We start from the raw sequence: 24,146 nt of genomic DNA, 5'->3' as shown, positions 1-24,146 counted from the left end.
AAAAGTCGCTAAACTAATATTAGACTCTGCTAATATACTGTAGATCCGGGAAATAAAAAAGTGAGATGGGTGATGGGGTTTTTGGGTCAGAGTGTTTCGGCCAGAGTGTTTCGCAGAAGGCGAGAAGGCAGCAACCCCGGCGTTCAACTCCCTCTAGCGGCGGACGTCGGGAGTCAAGCACTGCATCGAAATTGCCCAGCCGGGCGAAGCCAAAACTAGCCAGCTAGCTAGCAGCGGTGTACTGATCGTTATTCTTCTAGCTAGCTGGTGGTGATCATCAGTCATTTTAATGAACAAATTGAACACATTGTAAATATACAAACGTCGATCTCTTGGTCTCTGTGCGCAAGAGTGGTACCAGCGAGATGGATCAGTGACTAAGTGGTTTTATTCGGAAGACTGGGTGGAGGATCCGAGGTCCGAAGGTTGACTGGTGTGTCGTGGGTAAGCCGTTTACACCGACTAGCAAGCTAGGCTAACAACAGAGATGCTTCCACCTTCATAATATTTGATAGCTATCAACGAAGGGTAGCTAGAACTAGCTCTTTGTTGTGTGTTGTTATCTGACAGGGTCTAGTTACCTTGACTTGCCAGGTAATATTCTTTATCATTGGAATAACAAGTTAGCTATATAACGACGTAAATAAAAGCCATCGTACGATTGGCTTCTATATTTGGCCTGGTTGAAATGGTCTTTCTGTTACAGCGACGTTTGTTAGCTATCTAGCTAGCAGAAAATGGGTGTGTACGCGCGTTCGCTAATAGTAAATGGCTTGCTAAAATACTTCATTTTCATTATTTAAAACAAATCTCATGCTAGCTAAGTAGCTGCCTAACGCTACCTCCGGGTTGTGGGCGACAATTATACAAACATATAGCTATACAAATAGAAGGCTTGTTAATAGCTGTATAAAGGCAGATAATGGCAGTTTTGCGTTAACATTAAACTAGACAACGTTAAAGTTAACGTTAGAAACTAATAATTCGTATTATTCCGGATTGAATATAGGTAGCTATCAACCCTACCCCCTATCTACCCTGTATCTGTAAATACAGCTAATTATAGCGTACGTATAGCCTTTGTCAAGCAGTGTCCGCCTTGAACGATCAGGACGTGGGGAGTTATATTTGTGCATTTTAGTGATCTGACATGCCATGGAAACACTCTTTCTGTCATCCTAGGTTGAGCTGGTTCCGCTGTAGGGGAAGTGAAAGATGTGCAATGGAATGTTAGAGGCAGCGATAAAGGCCTTGGGGCCCCACACTTCAGCTAACAGACGGCACCTATCTCTACTGCTTATCCTGACAGTGGTCTCCACCGGACACGGGTCAGGTAAGAGGGACATCTAGAATCACAGGATTGTGAGCGAGTTTAACACAAGAACTACAAATGCCTCTGTTTACTGCCATGCACCTGGATTCACTTTGGAAGTGGGAGGCATGATGGCATATGTTCAACCCACCTGTTGCCTCAACATGCACGCTGACACAATAGTCAGTTGCACTGCACCTTTGTGTAGTGTCCTCGTGTAGCCGATGTGTATCGGTGAAACTCACTCCTCAGGTATGTAACAGGCCACCCGCGTCAACGAATAGCTAGCTTTTCATTGGCGTAGTTGGTAGTGGTGGCGCTTGGGAAGCCAGAGGTGGTAAGTTCGAACCCAGTGCGGGACGATTTGCCCGATACCTCTGACGGAGCTTGCAAGACCACGTCTGTTACACTGGTGCCGTGACCCGGATCGCTAGGTTAGCATCAGCTAACCGGCCGGAGTGAGTTTGAGGGGTGAATGTAGCCGATGTGTATCGGTGAAACTCACTCCTCAGGTATGTAACAGGCCACCCGCGTCAACGAATAGCTAGCTTTTCGTTGGCGTAGTTGGTAGTGGTGGCGCTTGGGAAGCCAGAGGTGGTAAGTTCGAACCCAGTGCGGGACGATTTGCCCGATACCTCTGACGGAGCTTGCAAGACCACGTCTGTTACACTCGCACACTCTCCCCATCAGAGCTGATGAGAAAAAGATGTTAGAGAAGTGGGCGTGAGGCAATTGATATGATGTTCTTTCAATCTCTCGACCTCGCTCTTTCTCTCTCTCTCATCCTACTCAGCTCCTACTGGCTGTGTGACTCATGACTGTTGCATAAGCCTCAGAGCGCTCCTGTTGAGTGGGTATTCAAGAAAACCCACTCAAGATGAAGCAATGCCCTCAGCATCGTGGTTGACAACAACAAACCTCCTACAACCTGCATGTGTTAACAAGAATCCTTTTTGAAAATCCTTCAGCATCAGTGTTGATAATGAATAAGCCTTTCAATAACTGAAGATGAAAAATGGGTCACCCTGTCATAATTAATGATACGTTAGTCATTTGATGCTGAAATCATATACATTCAAATGGTTGTGCTACCAGTATATATATTTTTTTGGTTTACGCCCAATGAAATCAGATGTATTTGTGCCGCCCTTTTTAAAAGCAGTGCCACAGATGGCTTCACATATGCCCAAACAACTGCACCTAAACCAGCCTAAACCCTCAAGGAACACCAATATTAGTATAACCCCAATCCCAACAATGGCATTAACCATGAAGCTGTGTCTCTTCCCCTGCAGGATGTGTTCATCCGTACATGGTCCAGAACAGCTGGGTCAACCTGACGGAGACCAACCGAGGCACCATCCCTGTGGGCACCGTGCTCCAGTACAGCTGTGACCCAGGCTACCTGGCTGACGGGCCCTCCACCATCACCTGCTCCCCGCTGGGCTTGTGGTCTGCAGACGCCCCCCGCTGCATCCGCAGCGATGGTGAGGCCCTCGCCCCTCACGCCCCTCACGCCCCTCAGGCTGGTTTAAAGTAGATATGCAGATGCTGTGATGCTACACTAACACACACCTGTTTTCTGAGTGGGTGGAGATGTGCTGCTTTGAGAGAGTGCACTTTCCTTGGTTGTCTTACCCTTGTGGCCTGAAGTCCTTGAAAGGCATCTTAAGTCTGTGTTGTCCATGCTCCAAAATGGGCAGCGTAACTCATCCGGTCTAATTATATTCATCCTGTTCTAGTTGTGTGCTAATGGATTTTGAAGCACGGTGCAGGTTTGTAGTAGTAGTTGACGATGCTGTTTCCTGTTCAGTGTGTCTTCCTCCTCTGGAACCAGAGAACGGGGGGTTCTCTTGCCACCCCGCCCCCTGCCGCCGGCTGACCCACGGCACTGTCATCGAGTACTTCTGTGAGGAGGGCTTCATCATGAAGGGGGACTACAAATACCTGACCTGCCAGGACGCTCAGTGGGACCTGCCCATGCAGATCAGCTGTGTCAGCCAAGGTGGGTCTCTCCTCTAGTGGTTATAAAATACCAGTAAGATAACATAGATGACACAACATCGTCAAAACGTAGGGGTGACCGTGAGCTCATAATCATCAAATAAATGTGATTTGTATAGCCCTTTTAACAAGCAATGTCACAGAGGGCTTCACATACGCCCACAGAACTGCCCCTCAGCCAACCTAAATCCTCAAGGAAGACATGGAGAAACTTCCTCATTGAGGAAAAATGGAAGAAACTAGCTCAGTACTGAGCTGGATGTTGTCTCCTCTCCCAGGGTGTGTGAGGCCCTTCCTGATTCAGCACGGCTCCATCCACCTGGCAGAGCCGGCCCGAGGCACCATCCCTGTGGGCACCGTGCTCCAGTACAGCTGTGACCCAGGCTACCTGGCTGACGGGCCCTCCACCATCACCTGCTCCCCGCTTGGCTTGTGGTCTGCAGACGCCCCCCGCTGCATCCGCAGCGATGGTGAGGCCCTCGCCCCTCACTAGAGACTGCTTTATAGTAGATATGCAGATGCAGTGATGCTACACTTAGACACACCTGTTTTCTTTTTTTGAACTCAGCATTATTTTGTCTGCTCTCGTGCTATCTCTCTTTCTCCATCACTTGTTCTCTCTCTCTCGCTCTTTATCTAGTTTGCTATTTCTCACTCGTGTCCACAACCCCCCGTTTCCACGTGTCTGTAGAGGGTTCCTTCTGCCGTCTGACGGGGCTGTCTTGTTCCCCTGTTCAGTGTGTCTTCCTCCTCTGGAACCAGAGAACGGGGGCTACACCTGCCACCCCGCCCCCTGCCGCCGGCTGACCCACGGCACTGTCATCGAGTACTTCTGTGAGGAGGGCTTCATCCTGAAGGGGGACTACAAATACCTGACCTGCCAGGAGGGGGGCTGGGACGGCCCCATGCAGATCAGCTGTCTCCTGGACCAGGGTACCACGCCACGCAAATAACACAGTCAGATACTGTTGATTGATATTGATGGATGCTGATGGATGTTGATGGATGCTGATTGGCCTGCTGGCTTCGGCAGAGCGTAGCCCGGCGTTGCCGTTGGGGATGCCCACCTTGTCCATCGTGGCGTCCACAGCCAGCTCGGTCGCCCTCCTGCTGCTGCTGGTCGTCCTGTTTGTCCTGCTGCAGCCCAGACTCAAGTCCTTCCACCACAGCCGGTAAGGGGCCTCAAAACAAATGCACCCCTACCTCTGTCTTATCTCCTGTATCTGAGACGCACCTGTGTGTGTGTGTGTTTGTGTGTCTGGATGGTGTGTGTGGTAGTTCTGACAGGTTTTAATTCTCACGTTTGTTGTTGGTTGCTGGTCCAGGCGTGAACATGGTGTGTCAGGCCAGCCGGTGTCCATCATGGTGGAGGGGGTGCAGGTGACCTTGCCCTCATACGAGGAGGCTGTCTGTGGCGGAGGAGGAGGAGGGGGAGCGCCAGCCTCAACAGGCCTCATCTCCGAGGCCCGGGTCCAGATTGTCCTCTCTGAGGGCCAGGCAGACACCAGGACCTCCGGGCCCCCCTGCTTCTCCCAGCACTCAGAGATGGTGGTGGTCCATCCTGTGCCCTCCTCCTCTCCCTCCCCCTCCTGCTGGGTAGAGCACGCAGCCTCTCCCTCATCCCCACCCCCACTCAGGAGGCTCTCCTCCGGCAGCGAGCAGCACAGCCTGCCCCTCCTGGAGGCTGACATGGACTTCTCAGACGGTAGGTCTTCCAGCACCCCCAGTCACACCAGACAGGAGGAGCAGCCACACAGGGTTAGGGTTAGCTAACTGCTGTTTAACCCTACCATCCCGCTTGTCTTGTCTCTGCAGATATGCCTTTGTTAAAAGAGGTCTGAGGCTACCTGCAGCCTCTCTGGGCCTCCCCCACTGCCCCGGAGACGCCAGAGCGCTGGCTGCTGCCCAGCGGCGTCCGGCCAGCCTCGGTCCAGCCCTCCACGATGCAGCTGCTGCCAACACTGACTGCTCACAGGCAGGGGTCCTGAGGGGAGCCCCAGCCCAGGCAGGACTGACAGGACAGCCGCCATGTGTACATACATGCTTAAAACCTTTTCTAAGGACTCCTTACTATGTACATCTGATGTCTGACACACCAGTTTGACCTGTTGGCTTAGGTTCTAAATGGTTTTAATCCCGTCAGGAAAGAAGAAAAGATGAGCATTTCGACAGGTTTGCTGTTTATCCGTTCTCATGTTGTCGATTCGTGTTCTGTGATTCATAATGTAAACATGTTTCCATCGTTTTCATCACTAATTCACTCTCGGATGATCTTGTCACACAAGTCGGCAGCACGCCATGTGAAGCCTCACATTAGGAATGATGCACGAAAGCCACGCCCCCTCAGCCAGTCTCCTCCTTATCCTTGTGCGATGAGGACGCTATCCTTCCACCGCTCTGCTTTTTGGGCTTTTCACATTTCTGAACCCTTTAACCCTGCTTTGCACATGTTCAGCTGGAATGCTATAGGGTATTATTCCATACGGTGAGGTCACGTGTTCCCCCTGTTCACTCCGTGGTGTTCTGTGTTCCTAGTCTCCTCACTGTGGCGGCAGGGTCCTCATCCACACCTCCCATACTCGCACTCCCCCCTCCCCAAAGACCTTAGAGATCCACTTCTATGCACAAGTACCGTTAATAACAACATTCATTGGGTGAACAATTTTCTTAATTTTAAATGAATGTCAACTTTTGGCCTCCTCGGCTTAGTGATGTAACAATTGAGCTTCGTCAGACAAGCTGCGCGTACACCTGAAGATATTGTAGAATTTATTTATTCAGGTTGTTGAAATTCTGTTCTAATTAAGTATAGGTAGGAACACTAAATTTGAGTATTTAATATATTCATGTCCTGAATGCTGTTGATCAGCCGTGGTTTTTTTGATGCTTCCAAAAGGTTTGGAAAAGGATGTTGTTAGACGGGTCTGTAAACCCTTTTAGACCTCAGCACGTATGTCATTTGAGACCGTAACATTTATTTGGTTAATCGTACAATAAAAAGCAGGTAATTATTGTACAGCGGCTTGGTGTTGTCTGTGAGTTGCCTGGTTTCCTTTGGAACTGAGCAGTGCATTTTGTGTCGAGATTGTATTTTAATATTGTGTACAAAGTTTTAAGTTAATTTAACTCTGTATATACCCTGTATATATGTATAATTAGATTAAACATGATTTGAGGTGTGTAAGTGAGAAGCTTGTGTTTTGCCCCTGCTGGTCATCACCATTTAAAGAATACTGTCTCAGACCAAACACTAGATGGCATTCTAAACAAGTTCCTCAAGGAATTATGCAAGAATTTGGTACTATTAACATTTACAAGGTATTGTGCACGTACAATATAATGTAACAATATATGGTTTGATGGTCTAAGTTTTATTACAAACATAAAAATGTTCCTTACAAACATGAACATTTTCCTAACAGCAATAACTCTTAAAATATTTATAAACAATTTATGAATCTCTGGTGCCCTATACCGAGACACTTTTAAGATGTATTCAATGTTAATTTGATTTGGTGTACAATTATGTCAGAAGTAAAAAATAATCTGATATAGACATTTTATAGACGTGTTACTCTGTGTTCATCCCTCATCATTTGTAGTGGCTTCATCATGTAGCAGCTTCATCCCTGGTCCTCAGGGGACCCCCTGTCCTGCATGTTTGACATGTTTCCTTCTTCCAACACACCTGATCTTAAATGACTGGTTGTTACCAGGCTTCTGCTGAGCTTGATAACGACCCATTCATTTGAATCGGGTGTGTTGGAGCAGGGAAACGTCTAGAACATGCAGGACGAGGGGTCTCTGAGGACCAGGGTTGCAGACCGCTGGTTTAAAGGTAGTATTGTAGTACCACTGCAGTGTGCACCCTGAACAGCTGCCCACCAGGGTTTCAGTTTGGATCCACCTTCAGAGTCTGAGCTGTTCTCTCCACCGCTGGTGTGTGGGTGGCCTGGCCAGTCAGGTCTGATGCCCTCTGGGTCCTAAGTTCCCTGGGTGTGGGTGATGGGGCCCTTGTTCTGTCAGCCCTAGTGCCCTCTGGGGCCTACGTTCCCAGGATTTTGAGCTGAACCTAAGGCAACTTCACCTCCTGCAGCTTCCCATCCACTGCCAGGTACACAGGCTTTGCTGAGGGACAGAAAGAAATACGCAGGATTTTTAGTGAACTGAAAGTGATGGTATGTGGTTTATTTTCTCTCCATCTGCAGGGTGCTGTTGGAGCTGTTTGGTACAGGCTCACGGTGCAGAGCTCTTCCCCTGTGTCACCCTGACAGCTGTGGCTCCTACCCTTAGCCTGCGGCTTGAACGTCTGGTAACCTCTGAAGAGGAGGATGAACAGCAGGGCCTCTCCACCCTGGAAGATGATGTAGATGAGGGGGAACAGATACAGGGGTCCGATGACCTCGGGGGCAAAGGCCACCTTCAGGATGGTGGAGCACAGCTGGATGTTCTGACAGCCGGTCTCAACTGCTATGGTTCTTCTGCATCTGGAGTTGTTTGGTCATCAAACATGTGTTGGGGTCAAACGTTTCAGGGTTGAATCGATGTAATTCGACAACAGGGGGATACAGTGTCAGCTTACGCTCTTTCCTCAGTTGGATGCAGCCCTATGAATGCTTACTTGTGATCAACCTTGAAGACAGTTGACAGGAAGTACCCCAGCAGGTAGCCAATCAGGGGCATCAGAGCAGCTGCAGCCATCAGCTTGGGTGAGAGCACCACCCACACTGTTCCACCAATGGTGATGCCCGACATCACTGCGATAGCCACAGAGGCCACCAATAGGATGCTTAGACCGACCTGCGAAGGATCAACTCCAATCAAACACTGTTTACCCAGAAACCCTCAAATCGGAATTTGGACACTGCAGGACCATGGAATCTCACCTTGGTGATGATCGGAGAGTAGTTTGGTTTGTGGTGATTGATGGCTATGCCAATGGCACATGGCACCAAGGTCATGATGAGAGCTAAGGTGATGCCAGTGTAAGGAACAGCATTTTCTAGGTTGTTGAACCCTTGGCAGTACAGGAAGAGCAGCACAGGCATCATGCCCAAGGCCGCGACAGTGGAACATGTTGTCATCACAATGCTGTGGGGGTCAAGGGTCAAGACAAGCTATCGACAACAACATTTGATTGCAGGTGGAAACAAATGCAATAATCTCAAGACAAACAATGGGAATTACCTCAGGTTCATATCCCCCTTGAGGGCTAGGGCAAAGATGTTGGAGAGGTTCCCCCCAGGACAGCAGCCACAGATCAGCACAGTCACAGCCTCGATGGGCTCCAGCTGGAAGAGCTTGGCCAGGCTGAAGGCGGTGAGGGGCATGATGCCAAACTGGGCCACCACCGCGATGGCCACCCCTTTAGGCTTCAGGATGTGGTTCTTGATCTTGGAGATCTCCATGGTGCAGCCGAGGGACACCATGGTGATGAAGAGGATGACGATGGTGATTCCGCTGATGGCCATGTCCATGACAGGTGAGAAGGGGGACTGGAAACCGGAGGTGACGTTGTGTGTGACATTGCCACCTCTCCAGACTCCATAGCTGTCTCTGTAAAGTCCCTCGGTTTGGTTCATGGTGACGTTCATCCCCAGTCTGAACGCTTGATGCTCTCAACCTGCTCACACCTTAAGTGGGAATGGTAGGAAACAAACCAATAACAAGGTATGTTATGTGGATTAAGTGACTGTTTGATCATTGCTGATCTCAAGGGATCGCATGGGAGGATTGGAACTTCCTATAAATGTGTACCATTGTCACTCAGTTGCAATCAGACTGCATTGTGACCATGGCCTTTGGTGTTTCTGAGAAATAACGTAAAGTTCTCTTGTGACTTTCAGCTGGTACAAGAGCTCAAAAGATTGATCGTTTGAATGTTCTATTATATTGTACTGAGTTACTTTAGTTTTGGATGGATGGATGCACAGATTTAATTGAAATACTTTATGAAAATCTACTTTTAAAAGTATGTCACATACACATTCCTTTTAATTATAAGTGTGTAAATGTAACTGAATTAAATATGTTTTTCTATCTGTCCTAAAACAAGCGTAAGTACGTCAAGAAACTAGAGTCAAGTCTTGACTGGAGTCAAGAGTCAGGTGGGTCTTATTTGTCCCCCCAAAAAGTTCCAAGTCTTCTTTAGGGAAGCTAATACAACTGTCATCATTAAGTTAAAGACAGTAATTGAGGTAAATTTAGATAAGCTACATACAAAACAATGCCAAATTTAAGTATATAGAAAATATCCCTTGCAAGGCAGAAGTGTATAAAGTATATTCTTACCTTCATTGTGTAAAAGTTTGTGATGTTCCAGTTTGTCAGTTCAACAGAGGCTCTGTCTCTGTTTCTCTCCCTCTTTCTTTGATACTCTCTCGCTCTCTCTTTCTCTCTCTCTCGCTCTCTCTCTCTATTCTAGCCCCTTGGCTCTCTGGTAAGAACCCCAGTCACATGGTAGAGCAGTCATATGACAGGAGGGGGGGCATGCATGCAGGTATGAACACACCGCATGAATACTACCGTATGAAACGTAGTATATGAGAAGATGAGTCTATTTCCCGTTTGTTTCGCCATTTTGGCATCATTAGATTATTATTCAGTTCACCAGCAGAAACAGCTCTGGGGTACTTCTAGGGTTCGTCCATCATCACATCCCCAGAGGTCCAGCGCTGCCTGGCTGGTCTCTGTCTCTGCTGGACCAGTGTACCGTGGGAAACCCCAGTTAGCATCTGATTTGATGGGACAGAGTGTAATTGTTGCCGTGGCACCGTAGAAGGCTTTTCATCTTGGCCTGAATTCATGCGCGTGCAAACAGGCATTCAATGAATATTACGCAACAAGCTAAGCTCAATGCTCCTGCCTGGCAGTGCTGCCAGGCCTTTCAAAGGGGGCCTCAGTGAGTGGTCTCCCAGGAGACCAGAGACTCTTTAGCCACTATATAATCTCTCAGGACAGACACCGTGACAGATTACTAAACCTGTGTTGTGGATTCTTTGACCCAATCTCCAACAGTTTGCTACAGATTATGTCAAACAGCCTAAATATGACTTAATCTTGAAGTTACTCATGTGAAGAGATTGTATGAAATGCACTTGAAAACCATACCCTGTCTTTTTGTTGTAGTCAAAATGCTAAATATGTTCATGGCACTTTAAAACTGGTCACGAATGGCAGTTAACCATAACAGGAGGTAGCAGATGGTTATAAATTGGGAGTCATATTCTTGAGGGGAAAAAGCTTTAATGTTAAGAATCTAATGGTCGGGCTTTGGTGATATGATGACCATAAATTATGATACAGAACTCTATAAAATCTGAACCTGGAAACCTGGTTATATACATGTGTACAGTACATTCTAAGTACACACTGCTGGTATTAACACATCCTACATTAAACAATATTAAAATCATCCTTCATAAGGACAGGCACAGAGTATAACTTTTACTATTATCTTCTTCTAGTCTCTTAAAGTCAGTTTGTACTGCACTGTTGCTTGCATTCCAGTGATGAAAACATCCAATAATTGTTTTGTCTGTATTCACTGTAGGAGTTCTGTGTGCCTGGGTGCACATGCATGGCAACATCAGGAAACCAGTGTGTTCAGCTGGCAAATCATCCGGCGTGTCAGCTGATGCAGGGGGGGCAGTTCACAAGACTGGTGGCCACAGGCAGTCCACAATTAAACCAACCCCTCTGACTGTGTTTGCCAGGAATGGACTCGTGGTGCCCTTTCACAGTTTTCATACTCACATAATTGTTAGACAGAGGCGCAATAAAACTATGCGAGATTGAAATTGTAAAAATATATATGAATTGTATTATAATATATATTTCGACATATATTTTTAGGTCATGGCTCCTGGGCCCTGGTTGTTGATTTAGGAATGTGACTGTATTCGGGGTTGAGGATAGCATGTGCTGTGTGGTGACAAATGCAGTTCATGAATCATTTACTTAATTACCACCTAATAGTTGACTTCGGTTACTTAAGTTTTCTCCATTTTCAAAGCGCTTGTCAAATTCTTAAACGTTTCTGGGGAATATAGTTCTATATAAAATTATTACAGAAATAGAACGAGAAAGCAACTTAAACTACACTTCCCACATACCACCTCCCTGCCACGCATGCGCTGTACATGTTGTCGTGTCCACGTGTAGACGAATCACGGAATGGTTCGCTCGTCATGTCTCTCCCGTGTAGCCAAGTCGCATAGTTGTTGATTTCATTTTTGGTCTCCAGTTGAGCTCGTACTGTTAACAGCATTTAGTTTTATTTTCTTACACATCTTTTTGAAGAATGAGCGACAACGATGACATCGAAGTCGACAGTGACGTATGTGTTTATTTCTTTAGCCACGAGTGCAGTAAAAAAAAACGTGTTTTTCACAGTTGAATTGCGCAAGCTAGCTAACATTAGCGAGCTAGGTGTCTGTGTCTCGGATCTGGTATCTGTTTTCCGTACCGTTTCTAGCAAGCTGGCTTCTAGAACAAGCGGCCCCCATTTAGCTTGCTACTAGTATCTTAAATGACCGGGAAGATATTGGTAGCTACACGTGAACACACTGCGTTTTAGTAGCTAGGTAGCGTGAACAATGTACGTGAAATACCTACCTAACATAGAGAAGTTGGCTAGTTATCTAGCTTCAATTACACATGTAAAATAACTACCGTGCCACAGCTAGCATGGATACAAGCTTAGGTAGCCCATCTGTTAGACCCGCTTAAAGAGTCTAGCTATGTAACGTTAGCTAACGTTCCAGGCTAATAATTGATAGCCGTACAGTGCAACTGATGCCGGCAGCTACTATTAAACTGCAAGCTATTTAGTTCTTGCTTGCTTCTATACCTAGTAGACTTACTATAGTAGGTAACTTCAAGCTACTATAAACAAGGTCAATCTAGAAATGCAGATTGTGAATGAGCTACATAGCAAGCCATTTTACAAAATGGAACAAGCTGTTTGAAAGACCTGTTTTCTGTAAGGTGAAGTGCAATGCAGGTTGAAACTAGTGTTACATTCTTCCAGTAGTCATGGCCGTGTGTTTTACTAGATTGATTAGTTCTGAAAATGTACACATGAAGGGTAATCCCATCCCATAAGCCTAAGCGCGCCCTAAATTTAGAATACTAGCAAGACTAGCTATGGTTAGATCGGCAACATCACCCATTTCCTTGCTTTCATTCATTTCCTCACACTTGTTAGGAACAGTGACATACCAGATATAAACTGGTTCGTTACGATCCTAACTCTGTGCAAAGGTCTCCCTATTACGTGTATCTAGTTAGCTTGCTGTGCATATTTCCGAGTCAGGTAATGCCATATACAGTAGGGCTCGGGGACCTGCTGTTTTGGCCACTGTACTGTCAGTGATAGGAAATAATGCACACCGTGTTCCCATTATACCAGTACTAATCACACATTTGTTTAGTTGCGCGACTCGCAAATTTTGACCACTCACCTAAACACATATATTGGAAAACAGAGGATGCAGTGAACCATGTGATTTTTTTTTACATTTAAGAGCTGTTGGACTGTCATTTGATGAGTGTTGCCAACACAGAACGTCTGTTTGCATTGTTAGTAGTTGGTCAAATTACAGCCTGTGTGTGTTGCTATCCAATCTTTGACCTGCCTGGATTTTCCATCCCCCTCCCCCATTTTGATTAAGCTGGATCTCCAGCTCGGGATCAGAGCAAGGATATTGCTCCCTCTTATGTCATATTTTGTATTGCTTTACTCAGTTTGCCCCTTCTATTCTAAAACAGCCCAAAGCTTTTGTTATTGACCATAAAACACTGGTTGATCCTCATATTGTTTACATTTGTCTGTGGATTGTGAACCAAACAAGATTGTGTCATATTCTGCATCCTTTACTGTTCAGTTGAATGGTGTACATCCATTTATAGCCTAGATTACATGTCCACTATCCATTCCAAATGAAGATGTCATATGGTTGCACGCCTTTCTTTTTGTCCATGACCAGTTAGCTGTGTAAAAATATGTTAACTGCTGTGCTTAATACCATTTTATATATTTTTATGTATGATCCCCGTTCAAGCGAAGCTGACTCCTCTCTGTGTTGCAGGCAGACAAACGGGCCCATCACAATGCACTGGAGCGCAAACGCAGGGATCATATCAAAGACAGTTTCCACAGTTTACGGGACTCAGTGCCTGCTCTGCAAGGAGAGAAGGTGAGTATCAGGTGCACAGCATGGTGCATCTGTCCGGTAGTAGTTTAGGAGGTTTTGTTGTGGTGTTTGATGGTTGGATTGTAAAAGAGCTTGTGAGGATACACGTCATCCAGTCTGCAGGCTGTTTCAGCACACACAATCACCCATGCACCAGCACTCTACCTTCTTACATTGTGCTGAAAAGAAAACATGTAGCTAGCTCAGTTGAACTATTTAGAAAATATGGCTATTTCTAGGGGTGGGAATCTTTTGGTACCTCACGATTCGATTTTTTATCTATATATGATTCAATATATGCTTACATTTGATTGTAGTTTGCTGTTTAGTGTTACTTGTTTCTATTTGACTGTGATAGGCAGTTAAGTGTAAAAAAATCCCAATGCATCAAAACCTTGAAATGGATTCTTTTTCTTGCAGTTAAGTAAATTCATTGTTATAAAATAAAAAAATATATTAAAAATACATATATATATATATATATATATAAATATAAAAAACAAAAATAATTGTGAATTGATATGAATCGCTAGAAGACTAGATTGTGATTCAAATGCGAATCTATTTTTTTACCCCACCCCTAGTTATTTCCTAATCTTACAAAGGAGTCTGAACTCTTAGATTTATGTGCGTTATTTTATTGATAATCTCAGGGCATAAATAAGGTTTGGAGATATAATATGATATTTACATTTAGTCATTTAGCAGACGCTCTTATCCAGAGCGACTTACAGTAAGTACAGGGACATTCCCCCGAGGCAAGTAGGGTGAAGTGCCTTGCCCAAGGACACAACGTCATTTGGCATGACCAGGAATCGAACTGGCAACCTTCGGATTACCAGCCCGATTCCCTCACCGCTCAACCACCTGACTCCCTGATATAATATTAGGGTTCCTTTGCTTTCAAGCTATTTAGCTCAGCATTGTTCTCGATTGATTTACAGTTTGGACACTGCTTTTATAACTATCTGGAATATGTTTTGTTCATTTTAGTGTGTCCTAACCGTTTGGCTTGGCTGGTTGATTGACATGTCTGTTGAATGATTTAAGTGCGTAGAACCTGAAACTTTGACAATATTGGACTCAACGCAACATTGCCTCATGCCTTAGTTTGTCATTTTTTCTGACAGCAATCTGTCAAACAGGCTTCCCGAGCTCAGATCCTAACCGTTTGGCTTGGCTGGTTGATTGACATGTCTGTTGAATGATTTAAGTGCGTAGAACCTGAAACTTTGACAATATTGGACTCAACGCAACATTGCCTCATGCCTTAGTTTGTCATTTTTGCTGACAGCAATCTGTCAAACAGGCTTCCCGAGCTCAGATCCTAGACCAAGCCACAGAGTATATCCAGTACATGCGCCGGAAAAACCACACCCACCAGCAGGACATAGACGACCTGAAGAAACAGAACGCACTGCTGGAGCAGCAGGGTGAGTGTCTAGCCAGGGGCCTGGAGCTGGGCAAGAGGTCTCGCAAGGGACCACTGGGTAGGTAGAACAAGTACTATGTTCAGTGGTGGTGGTAGTGACTGTAGCTGTGAAGTTGGTGCTGTTGTGGAGAGACTAACCTGTGTCCTGTGGTCCGTGTTGGGCTGGCAGTCCGGGCCCTGGAGAAGGCCAAGGGGAACACTCAGGTCCAGTCCAGCTACTCGTCTCCTGACAGCAGCTTGTACACCAACCCCAAGGGGAGCGCCGTGTCAGCGTTTGATGGAGGCTCAGACTCCAGCTCCGACTCGGAGCCAGAAGACCCGCCCACCAGGAAGAAGCTACGGGTAGAGCCTAGCTAGGCCCCCCCCCACCAGAGACTCTCTTCCTCCTACCTGACAGCTGTCTCTCTCCAGCCTTCCCACGCCAGTCCCGAGGACCGGGTGGTGATGTCAGAGAGGTTCTGTATACCACGTGCTTCAACCTTTCTCCTCACCTGGCTAGCGTCCTGTCACTCCTGTGGCCCCGCAAAAACCCTCAACACCCCTCAAGTGAGGCAGCTCTGCAGTTTTGAAGGACTTTGCTTTTATAACCTCATAACCGTTCATAATCAGATGTGGATGCAACAAGGTGTACTGCTTTAGTTTAGCTACAATGAATGCCCCGATTTGTTTTGAAAAACTTAAACAAACCTGTTCAAAGAGTTTGGACACTTACACAGACATTTGAAAAATTGTCCTTTGAAATAGTTTACCTTTTTAATATTTGTACTTTTCCACGAAAGAATGTGAAGTTGCTTTGGGAAAAAAAAACATTTTATGCCACCCTCCTGAGTCAGTGTAGTTGGCAGAAGATTTTGTCTTTAAACTATTTGTGTAATCAAATCCCTATATTTAAAGTGATAGATCGAAATGTATTTCTTATCCCTCATTGTATATTGGTGTTTAGCTTGAAATTTATCAATTGGCAAAAGCGGATTAACATGTTGGCTTCTCATTTAATATATATTCTCACTTTGCAGGTTCAGCTGTTCTTTTTTGGTTTTCTAAGGAATGGGGATATTACACAAAAAAGCAAAAAGATAATAAAGCTAATTTCCCAGATGGATATGGAATGTTACACAGTGCAGTTGAAGGGTATTGATTTATTTTGTGAAGAAAAAAAAGGTCCATATCAGTGTGTAGGACTGAACAGTATACTCTTAAATGTTGTCAAATCTACATAGAAAAAAACTCTGGAAGTGTTTGCCTGTCCTGGGAATGTTTGTTTTTCAATTTTACAGAGGTTAATTAAGTGTGTACTATAGATATATTTGTTTATTCCATTCCATGGAAACTACAGGTATGTTGTACATACTGCCAACAGTTGTCTTGCAAGTTGAGGCATACCTTTACTATGAGACTATAAATAAAAACTATTTTATCCTTTTTGTTCATTTGGATTTGAACTTGTGAAGCAAGGCCTGTGTAAATTGAAAACGGCAACTGACGTATCTACTGCAAATGAAAGAACTGTCATAGATTGACAAATATGCAAGCGTGTCATGTAGAGTTGATCTTTATACTCGCATGAAATTATAACTGATAACTAGAGCAATACTGACATCACCTGATCCACGTGAGAAATTGTGAAATTATCTTGCTATGCAGGTACGCTTTAGACTAATTAGAAGTGTAACTCATGAAAGTACACTGTCCCATAATTTTCTTTTGACATAAATGTAGACATGAAGCGGAAACGGTAAGTAATTTTCAAATTATTAATAAAAAAAAATATTAATAGCAAATTATTGATTATATGGACAATGACTCTTTATTTATCGTTCCTTACAGTACAGCTCAGTGGCAATAAACTCCTGACCGCCCACTTATAATCATGGCAGGTCCATTCCTAAGTCTTTCTCAGTGAACAGCAAATATTGGAGCCACCGCCCCCAGTCAAGTTCTCGATGATGCTAAGATGAGAAAACACTTGACAGAAGAGCCACGAGTAGGCTACCTTGGCTAATATGCCATCTGCGATACGCAAAAAGTGTTGTTTATTACACTATTTAGTTGAACTATGGCTAAACAGTACGACGTTTTAGTGAGGTTGTTGATTCTTGGAGATTCGGGGGTTGGAAAAACATGTTTAATACGCAGGTTCACGGATAATGAATTTCACCCGTCGCATATTTCTACCATCGGTAAGAAAGACGTCCACAAGGCTGATCGCTAGGGACATTGTTCAGTTAGTGAAACTTATGAACGGTATTTTAACAAGTGACTAGCAAATGTGGCTTCTTATGTTTTCAATTATTGCCAAAGGAACTATTACTGCACACTTATTTAGTGAAGAGACAAAGTTTTGACCTTTACAAAGACACATGATGAAATGGTCTTTCAGAGTCACATAAGATATTCACAAAGGGTCTGTCTTCAACAGAATTGTTCTTGTACTTTTTGAGTCTGTTAAGTGAGTCTTCCCGGTAATTACACTGCGAAGGAAGGGGTTTGTGGTTGAACAGGAAGTGATGGAGAGAATCCAATTCCTCCAATTGTTTCATCTGACAACTCTATCATGTTTAAGTATGTGCAGACTGACACAAACATACACCATGATCATGTTTTTACAGCAATTTCTTCCACATAGTGAGCCATAGTGGCACAGTTGAACAGGACTTGCAAAAGTGGAGAAAATGTGGAGTGATTTATATTGTGGCTTTGTTTGGGGTGTTAAACTGTGAACTATAAGCTGATGTACAAAAACCCTATTGTTTTTAGTCGTCTCTGTGTAAGTAGGACAGGGCTAGATGTAGTGGCCGAACTGGATCATGGCACCTGTTGTATTTTAAACATCACAGTGCCATTGAACATACTTTTTACAGCACCTGATGGACGGAATGCTAGACCTGGTGAACATGTCATGGAGATATTACTGGGACAGACACACAAGAGCAAAGGATGTGAAGCAGAAAGCTTGTGAAATGTTAATGGCAGGGGGCTAATTGGAAAGGCTATCGTCCTCACTGTACGTGCTTTAAGAGCATTGGTCCATCTGCCACCAGTCCCAAGGGAGCCTGACAGTATGTATGTGCTTTGTTGGTGTGATTGGCAAGCCCCACCTTCAAACTGGAACCGTCTAACGATCAGGAGGACATCAGCCTGTCGCCTCATTCCTGTTTTGAATTTATTATTTTTGATAAGTCATAAATGGATGTTGTGCCAGGTGAAGATGATATTCGACGGTGCTAGCAACACTGCATGAAGACGACACAGCTGGATTGGCTAAGGAGTTCACTTGTCCTTTAGCTTTATATTTGCAGTTGACTTGGGTTAGGTGTGTTGCCCCGCCCTTCTCCCCTACGTGATGGTGCTGTTGAGTGGTGGACAGGGTTGCTTTCCCAGCACTTACTGATACACACTCAGGTCACGCCGGGGAGAATCCCTGTTCCTAAGCTCTGGATGAAAACACAGCTGTAAATAACAACTATTGAATGTCAGAGTCTTACAGCCTGATTTAAAGGTTATCCTCTGAGTTACTAAAGGATCTTTAACAGGATGTCTCCAAGCAACCCACGACAATGGGCTTCCATGAGTAAACAACCTTGGAGCTGTTTGTGAGACTGTGCTCTTGGCTTGCGCATCTGTTGAATGTGTTTCATTTGAATGATTGTTTTGTCTGACTTTCAGGAGTGGATTTTAAGATGAAAACGTTGGAAATCGACGGCCTCAAAGTACGAGTTCAGATATGGTAAGTGAACTAACCCCCTCTGCGGCTGTGTCGTTAGCAGCTGCTACGACTCCAGTAGCGAGTTGTTCCCTCGCTCTCCTGTCGCCAAAGAGCTGTACTGAGATGTTTGTTTGTCTTGATGCAGGGACACCGCTGGGCAGGAAAGATACCAGACCATAACCAAGCAGTACTACAGGCGGGCACAGGTACCCTCCAGACCGACAGCATTGTAGTGACGATTCAGTATGGGAAGTAGTATGTAGTATGTAGGGTGGATAGTAGCATGGTAAGTCAGTATGTAACCAGTACAGTATGGTAAGGATGGTATGTGTTCAGTGGTTATGAATGCATGCCTCCATAATACTGGATCATGTGCCTTTGTCTTCCAATGTCCACCAGGGGATCATCCTCGTGTACGACGTCACGTGTGCTCAGTCCTTTCAGCACATAGCAAAGTGGGCTAGTGATGTGGACGAGGTGAGGCTGGCCCACACTGAGAGAAGACTCTCTCTTCACTCTCTCTTCTTGTTCTCTTTTACCACTTGCAATCTCTTACTCGCTCTCCCTTTTCCTCATATTCCCTGGGAGTGACTTCTTCCTCTTTAAACTGTCCGTGTCCTTGTTCGACTTGTCCTCTTGAGTGACAGGTGTGTCGGGTGTACCCACCCCTCCCTGAGTGTGTGCTTGTGTTGCAGTTCGGCCCTGACAGGGTGCAGAGGATCCTGGTGGGGAACAAGTCTGACGGGGAAGACAAGAGACAGGTGGCAACACAACAAGGAAGCCAGGTTGGTTTTCCCTTACACTGCTTGAGCAACTGTACCTGACTGGATAGATTGATATCACACATTCCTTCTTGTGGCAGACATAACCCAACCAACCACTTTGTATTCTTGTTGTCGAGTGCGTTGTTTTTTTGTGTGTGTTGCAGTTGGGGAAGACCTATGACATGTCCTTCTTTGAGACAAGTGCCTGTACCAACCATCACATAACCGAGGTCACCTGATCGACCGAGCAACTTCTTCACCCCGCAAATATCGACACCGTCCTGAAAAAGGGCTTTGTAACGTTCCCATGTGTCTTGTCCTCCGCAGGCCTTCACCCGGCTGACGGAGATGGTACTGCAGGCTCAGAGGACACAGTACAGCTTTCAGGAGTCCATAGGAGACTACCTCGACCTGGCTGCCCTGGAGGACGAGGAAGGAAAAGACGTAGAAACGACCACTCAGAAGGGCTGCACCTGCTAGCAGGGTAACCCTCCTCTGGCCCGCTGCCCCCTAGTGGTGGGGGGTGTGTTGCACTGCCCTATTTGACTTTCTGATACGTGTTGACTAAGCCTAACGTTTGTAATATGAGGATGTTTTGTTCACCCGTAAAAGCTGCACCCACAGAGCTTCTCTGTGCTGTTCACTGTTGACAGATAGCCCATCAGGAGACTATCTGTGGACTATTGGCTGTTGAAAGGCTAGTGGAGTTGGATGTCATTTGATGTTATTTTGATGATGACGATGTTATGATACAACTGATCTATCAAGTGGGCCACACTTTTGTGGCCGTAATTTGTATTGTATTTTTGAAATGTATTCATTTGATCATTTTTTTAAGCTGTTTCCACTGTCCCTAATATGAGTGATGATTGGAAACCAACTGTTATTAAACAACAAGCTGTCTTCCATTTGAGGTGAGATTGCGATGGTTAGATTTCATGAGGGCAAGATTTCATCATCAAACTGTGGAAACCCAACCTAACCAATAACACGTGAAACCAAACCTAGCCAAATCATTATCAAACTATGATGGTTCAGTCACTTGTAATTCTCAGATTCTTTTATTGATGATATATCGTGTTTTTGGGTGATGCAGGTCTTGCTAGCTGGAAGTAAAACATTCAACTCAACATGCTGTACTTGTTTGCTGTCTGATCTATTATTATTTGCAAGGATTATTCCACTCAGTGTTGCAGTGAATTGATGTTTAAAAGAGTGAAACTGATACAAAACGGTTTTGTACATTTGGGATACAAAATAAAAGTTTGTATTTAATTTAAATTGAATTCAATACTTTATAATCCACTAGCCTACAAGATTTACCAGAATAGATTTTGAGTGAGGCCACGGTCTGTTGAGAGATAGTTGAAGCAGTCATTCATATTTGATCACATTCTAAGAATACAGGTAATTAGTTGATAAATGATTGATAGCTAGAAACTGATACAAGTAATAGAATTACCAAAAAGCAGTATATTATATAGATCATAATACATTTGTCAATGTTTTTGATCGAGACATGACACACATATTAACAGGTTGTGTTATAGAAATGTTCCTCAGCAACTTGGAGGACAAATGTTCCATTGCTCTAATACCCTAATGTAAAGGTAATGCATACAGGCAGATAAATATGTCTCTAAATGAGATTATTTTGCTTTATATTGCCTCCTTATGAGTGTATATAAGTGATGTTCTGCATGCACGGGTTTACAAACTGAAACGTGAGTCTGTCTACTTCAGTCTGAGGGAGAGTATAGTATGTCAATTGTGTATAAGTTTCCTGCCCAGCAACCTGACCCTCAGGGAGGCAGTTCTTCAGTGTGAAGGCGGGCACCCGGAGGTGGGCTTCCCAGGCTTGTACAGTCCCTGCTTCTCTTCCTGGTCAGTTTAGAGAAAGAGCAGCGCCATGACGTTCATCGCCAAGACCTTCTACGACCTGAGAGCCACGACGCTGGAGGGCGATGCGGTGGACTTCAACGTGTTCAGGGGGCGGGTGGTGCTGATTGAGAATGTGGCGTCTCTATGAGGAACCACCACCCGGGACTACAGCCAGCTGAACGACCTCCAGCGGAGGTACCCTCATCGGCTAGTGGTTCTAGGGTTCCCCTGCAATCAGTTTGGCTACCAGGTCAGTGTGGAGACTGGAGTGTCTATAAGGTCACACTAAACCTTCTTGTGTCCTGTCAACAAGGCCATTCACCTTGACCCTCCACATAAGGAGTTTTAAAAATACAGTATCTGTTGATTATACATGTTCATACTGTAGAGGATTTCTTGTTTGTTTTTAAAAGGAGAACTGCAGTAATGGAGAGATCCTGAACTCGCTGAAGTTTGTCCGACCAGGAGATGGCTACCAGCCTGGCTTCACCATCTTTGAGAAGTGTGATGTGAACGGGACTTCCACCCATCCTGTCTTCGCGTATCTGAAAGACAAACTTCCCTACCCCGAGGATGACCCACACTCCCTCATCCAGGACCCCAGGTTCCTCGTCTGGAGTCCCGTCACCAGAACTGACATCTCCTGGAATTTTGAGAAGTTCCTTATTGGACCGGAAGGAGAGCCCTTTAAGAGATACAGCAAGAAATTTCTCACTATTGATATCGAGCCTGACATCCAAAGACTGCTGAGACTAACCAAGACCTGAAAATAGCCCAGTCATGATGACATCACATCCATAATAGATTTAGAAATGGTGACATCCATCTTTTTGAGTTTTACTAAATGAGGGTAATGTTCTAAACTATGATTGTGAGTATTATCTGATGCCTTGTAAATACTTGAGATTTGGATGCCACTATAGATTAAACATGTGTTAGTGCTAGAAGCTTTGTATTTCAATTATTTAAAAAAAAAATGTTTTTGACAATATAACTCATTATTAAAATTATATTCAACATATACCTTAACATCTGGTTCTATATACTCCTCGTATTATAAATACATTTCTCTTTTCACAGCACTAATTCATACAATCTTGTGCCTATGGCTCGCCGGCAGATGGTGCTACAGATTAGCTGATGGTTTTAACTGACAAATAATTGTGTGAATACTTTTATCTCTTGATATAAGAAACATGAACAAACTAGATATTTCAAATGTTCTGTAGGCCATATTATCTCGGTGTGTCCAAATATTTCTCCCGCTCTTTGTGTGATCTGGAGCAGGGATTTGGTTTAGTATGTCAACAATATCCACAAGTTTCAGCTTGATTTGGCCTTTCATTTCAGAAGCATTGCTTCTCTACTCATGTGATTAATACACACTGCTCCTGTCCATGGAAAACATTTTATAAACACGTTTAGTTATTCTATTCAGACGGCCGTTGACCCATCCAGGACTTTATGTGTCAGTAACTTGGCCTACCTAACTGAGCACTGCGGAGTAGTCCTTAATGACATGTCTGTTAGGACAGCCGAAAGGCAAGTTATTTACGTTCTGTTATTTAGCTTATTTACGTTCTGTAAATAAGATGTTCATAATCGGCTTCCTGTCCAAATCCGTAGAGCTAGTCTACATCCTTTCAGAGGTATCCTGGTTTACAAGATCATTGATTGTGTGGATTGGTGATTAGAAGTCTAGAAGGCCAATACAGTAGCCTATTAGAGATATTCTGAGATTGTAGGCTATTGATAGGCCTATCGACAAAATATTGACGAAAACATTTACTGCATGTCTTTCCCGTTACAACAAATCAATTTTTTTCCTTGACAGAGGAAACATCTACCAAGTCAGGTGAGCAGTATTGTAACCACAGTAACGCTGGCTCTATTGTATGAAGCCCTTCTCGCGAGAGTCCTCCATAGTGAGGGAAGGCTGGATGATCTCATCCCTTCAGCAGCTGCATAGCGCAGCCAGACAAACCCCGAACTTTGGATCAAACTTCTAAGTTGCATCTGTAAAAAAGACGCCCGCGCAATTTAGATTTTCAACTGGAACTGAAACATCTTTCATTAAATCCTTGTATATCTGTGTATAGATTTCAAAGGATCTTCCATAAGAAACAAAAGGACGTAAACGCAGAGTATTGTGTTCATGACATCCAACATTGGGGGAGAGGAGAAAAGGTGATTCCAAATCGTGCTACAAATTTAGGGTAAGTGTTGCGTGTTTTTCAGGTCTATATGGCCGTCAAAACCCCACCGACAAAAATGTTAACAATGTGTTGATGTGTGTATTAGGATCCTCTATGGATGTGTAGGCTGCATGATGCGCAAGCAATGGTGTTCCTAAATTGGGAAGGAAGGAATCAGTGAAAGGTTGATGTGAATTTAGAAGGCGCATAATTTTTTCTGCTCGTGTTTAGACCAGACCCCTCAATAGTAACACTGTATCCTTCATATAGTGTAAGTAACACTGTATCCTTCATACAGTGTTTCACGTTTGTCAAGGACAGTATGGATTGTTCCAAGTCCCGCTTTGTGAAGCGTTTCACAGGTGGCACGGAGCATGAGCTTGCCGTATTTAGCAGGAGGTGTGTTGCGGTCCATTTGTCGTCACCCCAGCAGGGATTTCAATAGACTTCCAATGATTCATGAATATTTCTGTATTCTTTGTTAGAAATATCCTTTGATGTCAATGGGCCCGTTATGTGTCCATGAACCGTATGCAATGTCGCCCTGTAACACATGGAAAAGGCCGTTGTAGATATAACTAGGTAAATAGCTATCTAGGTTTGTAACTACTGTCCAGACAGCAGGCAAATTAAGCTACACAGAGATTACACGTCAA

At 44.6% G+C, this 24,146-nt stretch overlaps 6 protein-coding genes across 8 annotated transcripts in view; 5 read left to right on the top strand and 1 right to left on the bottom strand.

Annotated features, from left to right (window-relative positions):
- The first annotated feature begins 100 nt into the window (after positions 1–100).
- On the top strand, positions 101–6,332 carry LOC134026936 (sushi domain-containing protein 6-like). The gene is made up of 9 exons (XM_062470001.1): positions 101–444; positions 1,183–1,333; positions 2,608–2,799; positions 3,126–3,317; positions 3,595–3,786; positions 4,055–4,249; positions 4,350–4,488; positions 4,642–5,021; positions 5,132–6,332. The coding sequence occupies exons 2-9, from the start codon at positions 1,216–1,218 to the stop codon at positions 5,155–5,157; spliced, it is 1,434 nt and encodes a 477-aa protein (XP_062325985.1). The 5' UTR covers positions 101–444; positions 1,183–1,215; the 3' UTR covers positions 5,158–6,332.
- Positions 6,333–6,871: 539 nt separating this feature from the next.
- On the bottom strand, positions 6,872–9,945 carry LOC134026952 (hepatic sodium/bile acid cotransporter-like). Its single transcript, XM_062470029.1, has 6 exons — positions 9,608–9,945; positions 8,504–8,949; positions 8,203–8,407; positions 7,938–8,116; positions 7,604–7,803; positions 6,872–7,444 (listed from the first exon to the last, which is right to left on the bottom strand). Exons 2-6 carry the CDS (start codon positions 8,908–8,910, stop codon positions 7,389–7,391), a joined length of 1,047 nt encoding a protein of 348 aa, XP_062326013.1. The 5' UTR covers positions 8,911–8,949; positions 9,608–9,945; the 3' UTR covers positions 6,872–7,388.
- Positions 9,946–11,483: 1,538 nt separating this feature from the next.
- On the top strand, positions 11,484–16,374 carry LOC134026978 (protein max-like). Of its 2 annotated transcripts, none has more exons than XM_062470071.1 (4): positions 11,484–11,654; positions 13,408–13,515; positions 14,807–14,945; positions 15,114–16,374. In XM_062470071.1, exons 1-4 carry the CDS (start codon positions 11,619–11,621, stop codon positions 15,299–15,301), a joined length of 471 nt encoding a protein of 156 aa, XP_062326055.1. In that variant the 5' UTR covers positions 11,484–11,618; the 3' UTR covers positions 15,302–16,374. The 2 variants fall into 2 exon arrangements, with proteins under 2 accessions (XP_062326055.1, XP_062326054.1); XM_062470070.1 differs by having other exon boundaries at positions 11,487–11,654; positions 14,807–15,002.
- Positions 16,375–16,843: 469 nt separating this feature from the next.
- Positions 16,844–20,695, top strand: LOC134026968 (ras-related protein Rab-15-like). Of its 2 annotated transcripts, XM_062470056.1 has the most exons (7): positions 16,855–17,124; positions 18,611–18,671; positions 18,796–18,856; positions 19,050–19,127; positions 19,346–19,435; positions 19,579–19,644; positions 19,742–20,695. In XM_062470056.1, the coding sequence occupies exons 1-7, from the start codon at positions 17,001–17,003 to the stop codon at positions 19,892–19,894; spliced, it is 633 nt and encodes a 210-aa protein (XP_062326040.1). In that variant the 5' UTR covers positions 16,855–17,000; the 3' UTR covers positions 19,895–20,695. The 2 variants fall into 2 exon arrangements, with proteins under 2 accessions (XP_062326041.1, XP_062326040.1); XM_062470057.1 differs by lacking the exon at positions 19,579–19,644 and having other exon boundaries at positions 16,844–17,124.
- A 137-nt stretch (positions 20,696–20,832) lies between these two features.
- Positions 20,833–22,225, top strand: gpx2 (glutathione peroxidase 2). The gene is made up of 2 exons (XM_062470065.1): positions 20,833–21,545; positions 21,709–22,225. Exons 1-2 carry the CDS (start codon positions 21,324–21,326, stop codon positions 22,060–22,062), a joined length of 576 nt encoding a protein of 191 aa, XP_062326049.1. The 5' UTR covers positions 20,833–21,323; the 3' UTR covers positions 22,063–22,225.
- A 1,003-nt stretch (positions 22,226–23,228) lies between these two features.
- The window catches only part of LOC134026686 (signal-induced proliferation-associated 1-like protein 1), a 39,149-nt gene continuing 38,231 nt past the window's right edge, over positions 23,229–24,146 (top strand). The window contains 1 exon segment of the mRNA XM_062469579.1: positions 23,229–23,511. The gene's annotated coding sequence lies outside the window, so the exon portion shown is untranslated.

This window comes from Osmerus eperlanus, chromosome 9, assembly GCF_963692335.1.
Source record: "Osmerus eperlanus chromosome 9, fOsmEpe2.1, whole genome shotgun sequence".
NCBI classification, from domain to species: domain Eukaryota; kingdom Metazoa; phylum Chordata; class Actinopteri; order Osmeriformes; family Osmeridae; genus Osmerus; species Osmerus eperlanus.
Note: the sequence above shows the minus strand (reverse complement) of the source record. Positions and strands in the feature narration are given on the sequence as shown.

Coding starts and splice junctions, on each gene's coding strand:
- LOC134026936 (XM_062470001.1), top strand. CDS start 1,216: ATGTGCAATGGAATGTTAGAGGCAGCGATAAAGGCCTTGGGGCCCCAC. Junction 1,334..2,607: donor CTCCACCGGACACGGGTCAG/GTAAGAGGGACA, acceptor CTTCCCCTGCAG/GATGTGTTCATCCGTACATG. Junction 4,489..4,641: donor AAGTCCTTCCACCACAGCCG/GTAAGGGGCCTC, acceptor TTGCTGGTCCAG/GCGTGAACATGGTGTGTCAG.
- LOC134026952 (XM_062470029.1), bottom strand. CDS start 8,910: ATGAACGTCACCATGAACCAAACCGAGGGACTTTACAGAGACAGCTAT. Junction 8,117..8,202: donor ACTCTCCGATCATCACCAAG/GTGAGATTCCAT, acceptor GATCCTTCGCAG/GTCGGTCTAAGCATCCTATT. Junction 7,445..7,603: donor GTTCAAGCCGCAGGCTAAGG/GTAGGAGCCACA, acceptor TCTGTCCCTCAG/CAAAGCCTGTGTACCTGGCA.
- LOC134026978 (XM_062470070.1), top strand. CDS start 11,619: ATGAGCGACAACGATGACATCGAAGTCGACAGTGAC. Junction 11,655..13,407: donor ACATCGAAGTCGACAGTGAC/GTATGTGTTTAT, acceptor TCTGTGTTGCAG/GCAGACAAACGGGCCCATCA. Junction 13,516..14,806: donor CTGCTCTGCAAGGAGAGAAG/GTGAGTATCAGG, acceptor TTTTGCTGACAG/CAATCTGTCAAACAGGCTTC.
- LOC134026968 (XM_062470056.1), top strand. CDS start 17,001: ATGGCTAAACAGTACGACGTTTTAGTGAGGTTGTTGATTCTTGGAGAT. Junction 18,857..19,049: donor AGTACTACAGGCGGGCACAG/GTACCCTCCAGA, acceptor AATGTCCACCAG/GGGATCATCCTCGTGTACGA. Junction 19,645..19,741: donor CCAACCATCACATAACCGAG/GTCACCTGATCG, acceptor TGTCCTCCGCAG/GCCTTCACCCGGCTGACGGA.